Source organism: Boleophthalmus pectinirostris, unplaced genomic scaffold (genome assembly GCF_026225935.1).
Source record: "Boleophthalmus pectinirostris isolate CB_2022bp ecotype Guang Dong unplaced genomic scaffold, ASM2622593v1 HiC_scaffold_14, whole genome shotgun sequence".
Classification (NCBI taxonomy): Eukaryota; Metazoa; Chordata; class Actinopteri; order Gobiiformes; family Gobiidae; genus Boleophthalmus; species Boleophthalmus pectinirostris.
Window position 1 is genome coordinate 31,169,612 of NW_026571047.1, and position 9,555 is coordinate 31,179,166.

Genomic DNA, 9,555 nt, shown 5'->3' on the forward strand with positions numbered 1-9,555 from the left:
TCTCTCGTCACAGATATAGAGGATGTGCGCAGGTTGAAGCCGGGGTATCTGGAGGCCACACACGATTGGTTCAAACGATACAAAGTCCCAGACGGAAAACCAGAAAATGAGTTTGCTTTTAACGGAGAATTCAAGAACAAGGTACAAATATTTTAAAGCTTTTGATTTCAGTGTATTATAATTATACAGTATGTGATGCTTCAGATTATACACAAATTACATATTTAAAAACAGTATATTATAAGATTAGGACAATATTTAATCCAAGAGAACTGTTGAAGTTACTTAGACTTTTTTTTAGTTCAGGTTTAGATCTGGTTTGGTTAATATTTGGACCTGGTTCACTCCTGGTTTAGTCTGGGTTTAGTCCCGGTTTAGATTGGGGCTAGTCCTGATCTAGTCCTGTTTTAGTCCAGGTTTAGAGCTGGTTTGGTTATTGTTTAGTCGGTGTCTAGTCCTGGTTTAGATCTGGTTTGATTAATATTTGGGCCTGGTTTATTATTATTGTTTAGATCTTTAGTCTTGATTTAGTCCTGATTTAGTCCTGATTTAGTCCTGTTTTTAGTCCTGTTTTAGTCCAAGCTTAGTCCCAATTTTGATGTGGTGTGAGAATGTGAGAACATTCATTCATTCACTGAACTAAAAAGCACTTACTTAAAAAATCACTTATACTTTATTATTGTTTTCTTGTTTGTCTCATTGTCTTGAAGTAATACAACAAGTGTTTGTTCTTTTCCAGGACTTTGCCACTAAAATTGTGAGGGGCACTCATCAGTACTGGAGAGCTCTGATCCTAAATCAAGCTGAGGCTGGAGAACTCAACTGGTGAGGATTTAATTAAACTAAACTTAGAGGTCTGTTTTTGTGGAGACAATAACATTATAACACGAATTAAAGCTCACAAGAGTCTGTTTTGTGTAATATGGGACCTTTAAATCGTGTGTGTGTTTCTTTCTTACCCTTAGCTCGCTCATAATTAATACCTGTTGCTATACATACTTTATAATTGCTTGTTTTATAATTTTAAATTCTTTTGTCTCCAGTATCAACACAACTGTTGCTGACAGTCCATTCCGCATTTCAGCAGCAGCAGCAGAGGACATAGTCAAAGCGGTGAGTTTATTTTACTGTTTAAAGACACTATGGAACTTTTCTGGTAAATATAGCCTGTCCCCCACCTCCTTGTCTCAATCGTTATTCTATTGGTTTGCTTGGAATGTTCCACAGTATTGCATTAAATGCCCTGTATCTATTTTGCATTTAATAAATTTAATGTATGTGTTTTTATTACTACCTAACAACTCAGCTTCAACAGCGTCATCTGCTTATCATGATGGAAATAAATTCGTTTCATGTCATACTACGGAAAATTTCAGGCAAAACAATAAAGATAGAAGTATATGGCAATCCCTCCACCATAAAAGTTACACAGTGCGTCTTTTATTTATTTATTAAAGTCTATAAAACTGTCCTTTTTTTTTTTTTTTTTTATCTTTCAGGCCAGTCCTTTGGGACCTGCAGCACCCATTCCCAGTTCAGGTAAAACATAACATTTGAAATTGCATAATGTAAAGCTGTTTTAAAAGTATTATTAATGTATTACTTTAAATTATAACTCCACGTATTTTGTTTTTCTCAGTTGACAAATGGTTCTTCTTGGAGAAATGAGAAGATGCAGCAGAGAAACCGGAAAAAGCGCCTTTTATTTTATTCACTATAACTCAGATAATCACCTTATCTGTTAAAAACACTGTGATTCTTACTTAATAATGAAATAAAATATATGAAAATTGTGTTTTGTTCATGATGATTTGTATAATAAATAATTCAAACATATGGCATTGTTTTAAGGACAGGGCAAGATCAAACAAAAAAGATTTTTTATTACTGTTGACAATCTACAACAATATAAGTTACATTACATTTCATCATTATTAATTAAAATTTAAAAAATAAGTTTAAATATGGGGTACAATAAAAGGTAGCCTATGTGAAAAAGTCTGTGTGATTTAACATGCAATAAACAATTTGAATGTTCTTGATGTTTTTTTTAATAATAAATAATTAAAACAACAATAAGTTACATTTCATTACAAGACTGTATTGATTTATTTGAATTTGTACTGCAACCAATGCTTATTTCTTTTAAATAAAAAAATTAAGAAAAAAAATAAATAGTAAAATAAAAATATATGTACAATTCAAAATACATGAAATTAACAAAAAATAAGAGTTAAAATAAGTTACATTAACTGAAGGTATGAGAAAAGGCTTTAGTAATTTATGTAATAGTGCACTTTATTGTAATTAAACTAATATTTTTGTTTGCTAACCCTGCCATTTCACGTTGCAGTTAAGAATAAAAAAAAAATAGTATAACTTTTAAAACTTAAAATAATTGAAAAAGTTAACATATTATCTGCAGAGAGCGCTTCCCACCGGCCAAACAAACTTACCAACCTCAAAACCAGCGAAGAAGTTAAGCCCTCCTCTGATTGGCTGTCTCCAGGATACCACAGGGACCGCTACCTGATCCGTGTCATTGGGTGAGTTTAGCTGCGAAAATCTTGTAAAAAATATAACGTAGACTGCATAACAAAGCTTTGGAAACGTCAAATATAAATAAAAACTAATAAGTCGTTATGTCTAATCGATTTCGGTATAAATACAATCTGATTACGTAAAGAAAAATTCTAAAAAATGCCGGAATTTGAAGGCTAGCTAGCGCGCTAAGTGTGAGATAAAGCTGTTACGTACCGCTTTACTACGCATATCTAATTCAGTTTCATTAAACGTGGCTCAGTTTAATCAGTGCGGTTTTGGTTAATATTTTAATTGAGAATCATTGTGCAAAACTATTAAACGTGATATTCAAGAAGCAGTTAGATCAGTAACTACAAGTTATTTATTTATTTTATTGAGTCACTACAGCAGGTGCATTGGTGCATTGGCTACTGATGTTTTTTTTTTATTTTTTTTATTGTTCTATATATGTTAAATTAACTTAAAACCACACTTTGTTTCTTAGGGCAGTGTCCATCACAATGTCTTTTCTATTTGACTGGATTTACAGAGGTTTCAGCAACATATTACAATTTTTAGGTGAGTAATTACAAGTCTATTGATATAATATACATTTATAAAGCAAGTACAAGTTAGTTTAAGAAGCTCTACATTTAAGTCACATGCAAAAAAACGTCTGAAGGCATATAATAATTTATCTTTTATTCCAGGTTTGTATAAAAAGTCTGGGAAGCTGGTTTTCTTGGGTTTGGATAACGCCGGTAAAACTACACTTCTTCACATGTTAAAAGACGACAGACTTGGTCAACATGTGCCCACACTACACCCAAGTAAGAATGAAGTTTCTATAATTTCTAAGTTTCTGATTACATGTACGGTCTATGTATAGCTTATTAAGGGAAAAATATTGTGCTATTTTTCCACAGTATCCTATGCATTTTCGTGTAATCTCATTTTAGTTAATAGTTCAAGTTAATATCATTATGGTTTGTGTTGTAGCATCAGAAGAGCTGACAATTGGAGGCATGACATTTACTACATTTGACCTAGGAGGACACGTGCAAGGTAACAGGACATTTATATATAAATAAATATACATAAGAAACTTATTTTTATTTCAATAAAAACTTGCCTTAGGGTGGGCAATGTAGCAAAAAAAAAAAAAAAAAAGAATAAAATCATGATTTTCTAGAAGCCAGATCACAACTCATGTAAACTTGGTCTTTACATTTCCTTCAAGTTTTCTGCTTCTGCTGAAAGTTCACACTTCATTGCAGCTCACTGTTAAGGCTGAGCAACAGGAGGTGGGAAAAAGTGTCTTTGTTTGAGCATAGAGTAGCATTCAAGAGAGACAATCACAATATCGTCTTTGTTACTATATTTCTTACTCCAGGTTTAGTCCTTTAGTCTTATGGATTCATGCAGGTGACATGCCCCCTCCAAAAAGTTATTTCAAAAGTTAGATAAACACTGTAAATTGTAAATATTTTGATGTAAAGATGTAAAGAATTTCTGACAGTTTTATTCATGTTTTAAAGATTTTACCAACAATGAAAGAAATAAGTCATTTCACATGTTGTCCTGTTACCTTCAGCTCGTCGAGTGTGGAAGAACTACCTCCCCGCGGTGAACGCTGTGGTGTTTATGGTGGACTGTGCCGATCACGACCGACTCAACGAATCCAAAACTGAACTGGATGTGAGTCACAGATCCTCTGAGTCAAAGCACTGATACAGATAATATATGTTCCAATCCAATCCAATTAGTTTAAACCATAGACTGTATGAAGAAGTGGACTAAGGGAGTGTGATGTCACCCATCGGCCACTCCATATTAGAAGTATAAACGGACAAAATAGCAAAATAAAAACACCAGGATCCTATTTCAAACGCGTTGTCTAGTGCGTTAGCCATTTATATACAGTCTATGGTTTAAACCTAAAATGTCTCGTCTCTCTCTGATCTGAATGGTCACTGTGTAAATCCCAGCACCTACAGCAATTATGGATCAGTGCTAGTGCAACCTCTGCAGCTCAGGGAGGGAGTTCTGGAGGTTCTGAGCTTTCACATGAGGCCTGAACATAAACTAAGAATGAGACAAACTTGGATGTGTCTCTATCTGCAGCTGAAGCTCTGGAGATGCAGGTTCAGATGTGATTGTAATCATTTTTTTTAATACAGTAAGAGCACAGGCTTCACACAGTTCCTTTAAACATGTGATCCATATAAAACTATACAATATTAAAATATAAATGATGCAGCAGATAAGAAACAGCTTACCTGGGTTTATCCATACGCCCTGATGAAAGCTGTGATACAATAAAGGCTTTTGAACTTTTCTAAACAAAAGGAATGCCTGATTTTTTTGCTGTCTGAGTTTCTGTCCACATTTTTGAGATGTTACTTTACTATTTAAATATTCTCAGGATACGTAAGGGGTCAAATTGCGTTGGTGTGACGTTTTATTTTAAAAACACTGAACTGTTTTAATGTTTTTTAGGCTCTTCTGTCAGACGAGAACATCTCCAATGTCCCAATGCTGATTTTGGGGAATAAAATCGACCGAGCGGAGGCTGTGAGCGAAGGAGCTCTGAGGGGGGCCTTCTGTCTGGACGGACAGCTCACTGGAAAGGTACTAAGGCCGCGTCTCATTTCTCTTTCCTCGCTTCCTTCTCCTCGATTCTGCAGGAAATGGGTGAGGAAGGAGAAAGGATATAAACTTGTCACTGAGGTCAAAAGCTAAAGTTTGATTTTCTTCTCTGACGTTTACTCCTTCACTCCGTGGGTTTCTCTGAGACGACACTTAATATGACACATTTAATTGACAGCTGAAAAATGGAGGACTGAGGAAAGGAATCAAGGAGAAGGAAGCGAGGAAAGAGAAATGAGTTGTGGCCTCTAATAGTTGCATAGTCATTTTTTTCATGATTTATTCCTGTTACCGTCAGCAGAGGGAGCCATTACACCAGTCTCTTGGAAGTTAAATAGCGTTCCTTACATTTGTAAACTATTTGGACTGTGTCACTTTTTGTTTGTGGGTCCGTCACCTGCTTGTTTCCATGGATACGTCATGTCAATATGACATTAAACAACTCTACTTTACATTTATTCATTTACAGGTGGTTTTATAGCTCAAAAAATATGTAGAAAAACAGGAATTCTGACTGTGAGCGGGGTCGCCTCTCCACAGATCTGATCTGTAACTTGGTCTGGTTTGGTCTCCATGAAGATAGAAAGGTTTAAAGCCATACTGTGAAATAAGGCTGTGCAATTAATTGAATTTTGATCGCGATTTCAATTTGTGTGTCCAAACTCATATAATCAAGTTGAAACGATTTAAAGCTTAGTTTATTTTGGGATATTTTTTATATAAATAAGTATATTTATTTAATTATTTAAACATACAGATTGTAGAACAGCTGGATATATGATTTATTTTGGATACAATTATGTTTTTCTATGTTTTATTTCATGTTCAAAGTTAATTTTATTCATTTTATGTTTTATACATCGCAAAACTGCTCTAAGGTTCATATTTGTTGCCTATATTTATTTTCAATTTGAAAATTTTACGTAAATTATCAATAACGAAGTGTTTATTTTTGACAGAGAAATGCAAAATAAATGCATTGTTTGAATAATCGTGATTTTAGTATTGACCAGAATAATCGTGATAATGATTTTTTTCCGTAATCGAGACAAAAGGAATATATTTTTTTCCATGGAGAAATGCATTTGACGGACCCTCCACCAGAAAAGTTACACAATGCGTCTTTAAATTAGCTAAATTAATTCATAAATGTGTCTTTTCTCGCAGGGAAACGTGCCTCTGAAGGATCTGAACAGCACGAGACCTCTGGAGATCTTCATGTGCAGCGTTCTGAAGAGGCAGGGCTACGGCGAGGGCTTCCGGTGGCTCTCGCAGTACATCGACTGAGGATAAAGCAATTAATGTAAAGCTGCACTGCGGAACTTTTCTACCACCTGCTTGTGTCCACGGAGATGTCATTGCCTCGCCTGGAATGTCCCGCGGTACGGCATTAAACTATCTCAAGCAGCTGGTGCGTCCAGGCCAAGTTTCAAGTCAGATCTGCGGAGATGCAACGCCGCTGACAGTGAGAATCCAGGTGTTTTAAAGTATTTTTGCACAGTAAAAAACACTAACATGAATGTGAGATATATACTGTATGTTTAATGCCATGCTATGGGACATTCCAGGCAAAATAATAGCATCTCCATGGAGACAGCAGGTGGCTAGAAAAGTTACACGCCGCAGCTTTAAAGGTGCATTGTTTAAAAAGTATGGCATTAAACCTTTCTATCTTTGTGGAGACGGTTACGACCCAACTCGCTGGGTCAGGGAAGTAACAAAAAAAAACAAGGTGGAAAATGGTACAAATTAATGTAAAAATAATTAACAGGAATGTAAAAGGTAAATTAACAAACATGCTAAAAAATGTACAGAAAATAACATAAACTGAGAAACAAAATACTGTATTTTTTCGGACTATAAGTCGCACCAGCCAAAAAATGTGTAATGAAAAAAAAAAAACATATAAGTCGCACTTTTTTTGGGGGAAATGTATTTTATAAAATCAGAGACCAGGAACCAACATTTCATCTTAAAGACAAGTTACAGTAAAAACAATAGAAGAGAGAACAACAGACTGTTAACGTCACATATGAACAGTTCTTCAGATAAACTATAACATAAACAACAGAACAGAACAAGTTTAACAAACTCTCCATCTCACTCCAAATCACTAAATCCATTCAATTCTTCATCCTCGGTGTCACTTCTGAGCAACTCCACGACCTCCGGAGGTAAACAAAGCGCCGCTTCCTCTTCTGTGTCGCTGTCGTCAGACTCAGCATCAGTTCCAGTTAGAATTATTCGGGTCTTTCTTAATCCAGACAGGAGGTTTTAGTGTCACTGAAGTCCAGACTTTGTCCATCCATCCAGTGACTTCAGGAAAGTGTAAGATGAAGCCTGAGTCAGTTCCTTTTGATAAGTTTTTCAAAGTTTGGTGCAGCGTCTTCACTCACGCCTGCTCAAGCCGACATCTTCAGGTGCGGCCCTGTCCTGCCGCTTCCCCAGTTTAGGCTCCTGGCTCCACTAATGACATCACTCTGTTACAGCCAATGATATAGCAGCAGGTGTAACCCTGTCGTCACATCACTGAACACATCTCAGAACGTTTAATAAACAAAATATGAACTAAAAGGGTTCAATTAATACTAAAAATATCGGAATAAATTTAGATTTTTTTTGTATTAAAGTAAAATGGCAAATATTGGTAGGGACTATTTTGTCTTCCCCAAATATTGACTGTGACATGTCCCCACCGTCCCTATGCAAACGTACGTTGTCGGGAGAGGCGACCCCACTCACAATCTGAACATTGTTTTTCGAGGTATTTTTGAGCTCTAAAACCACCTGTAACTGAATAAATGTAAAGTAAAGTAGAGCTGTGTAATGTCACACTGTGGAACATCCTTGAGAAAGCAGTAACATGTCTGTGTAGAAAAGCATTTGATGGTCCCTTCACCAGAAAAGTTACACAATGCACCTTTAAGAATGAATAAACGCTCCCACCGAGTCCCTGTGCGCGCTGAGAATGGAAACAAACCAATGAAATGATCTGTTTTTATGGGAAGCAGCCATTTTAATCTCCGTGTTTTGTTTTTTCTCAGAGGGATTACAGACGGATTTTGGGTCTTGATGTTCCTCTCTGTAAATATCCTTTTTACTAAATCCTTAAAATTTAAATGGCTGAGGCTTTGAAGGTGAAATCTAAAAAGGATCTGATACAAATTAATATTATAACATGCGACATATTTTAGATATTTTTGAATTTTGCTCCAAATTTAAGCTGCATTGTGTAACTTTTCTGGCGGAGGGTTTGTCAAATGCATTTTCCTGTGTAGATTGCTGTATTGATTTGTCTGGAATGTTCGAAAGTATGGCATTAAACCTTTCTATCTTCACTGAGACCAAGCCCAAGACCAAGTTACAGATCAGATCTGCGGAGAGGCGACCCCGCTCACAGTCAGAATGTCTGTTTTTCTAGGTTTTTTGAGCTCTAAAACCACCTGTAATTGAAAAAAATGTAAAGTAGAGCTGTTTAATGTCACACTGTGGAACATTCCAGGCAGAGTAATGACGTATCCATAGAAACAAGCAGGTGACGGACCCCCAACCAGAAAAGTTACACAATGCAGCTTTAACCTTTCCTTCACAAATTCATTTTAAAATAGCCGTCTCTGGTACTTGGTCTGTTTTAAAAATATTAAGATCACAGCAAAACTAGACCAGGACTAAACAAAGACTAAACCAGGACTAAATCAGGACTAAATCAGGACTAAACCAGGACTAAATCAGGACTAAATCAGGACTAAACCAGGACTAAACAGGACTAAATCAGGACTAGACCAGGACTAGATCAAGAGTAGACAAGGACTAAACCAGGACTATACCAGGACTGGACTAAACCAGGTCTAAACCAGGACTAGACCAGGAGCAGACAAGGACTAAACCAGGACTAGACCAGGACTGAACCAGGACAGACTAAACCAGAAACTAAATCCAGGTGTAAACCAGGACCAAACCAGGACTAAACCTGGACCAGACCCAGAAAGTAAATCCAGACTAGACCAGGACTAAACCAGAACTAAACCAGAAACTAAATCTAGGACTAGACCAGGACTAGACCAGGTCTAAACCAGAAAATAAATCCAGACTGGACCAGAACTAAATCAGGACTAGACCAGGACTAAATTAGGACTAAACCAGAATGAGACCTGGACTAAACCAAAAAAATAAATCCACACTAGACCAGGATTAGCCCAGGACTAGAACAGAACCAAACCAAGTCTAGACCAGGACATAAACTGGACTCAAACCAGGACTAAAATAAATGTGAACCTGAGTTGTTTGTAGCTATTAATGATACTGGCCTATTTTAGTACATGGAAAAGCAGAACATTTCCTTATGTTCAATTAATTTTGTTTATGTTCTTATGCAACAAAATG

The 9,555-nt window shown here is 36.1% G+C and overlaps 2 protein-coding genes across 2 annotated transcripts in view; both read left to right on the plus strand.

The window, feature by feature from the left end:
- Positions 1–1,550, plus strand: part of LOC110158754 (inorganic pyrophosphatase-like) — a 9,589-nt gene extending 8,039 nt beyond the window's left edge. The window contains exons 7-10 of the mRNA XM_055149926.1: positions 14–141; positions 740–825; positions 1,044–1,113; positions 1,500–1,550. Of these exons, the coding sequence (XP_055005901.1) occupies positions 14–141; positions 740–825; positions 1,044–1,113; positions 1,500–1,550 (335 nt within the window). The remainder of the gene's footprint in view (positions 1–13; positions 142–739; positions 826–1,043; positions 1,114–1,499) is intronic.
- Positions 1,551–2,513: 963 nt separating this feature from the next.
- On the plus strand, positions 2,514–6,890 carry LOC110158748 (GTP-binding protein SAR1b-like). Its single transcript, XM_020923273.2, has 7 exons — positions 2,514–2,546; positions 3,029–3,102; positions 3,234–3,353; positions 3,523–3,588; positions 4,118–4,221; positions 5,023–5,154; positions 6,340–6,890. The coding sequence occupies exons 2-7, from the start codon at positions 3,045–3,047 to the stop codon at positions 6,457–6,459; spliced, it is 600 nt and encodes a 199-aa protein (XP_020778932.1). The 5' UTR covers positions 2,514–2,546; positions 3,029–3,044; the 3' UTR covers positions 6,460–6,890.
- Positions 6,891–9,555: the final 2,665 nt, after the last annotated feature.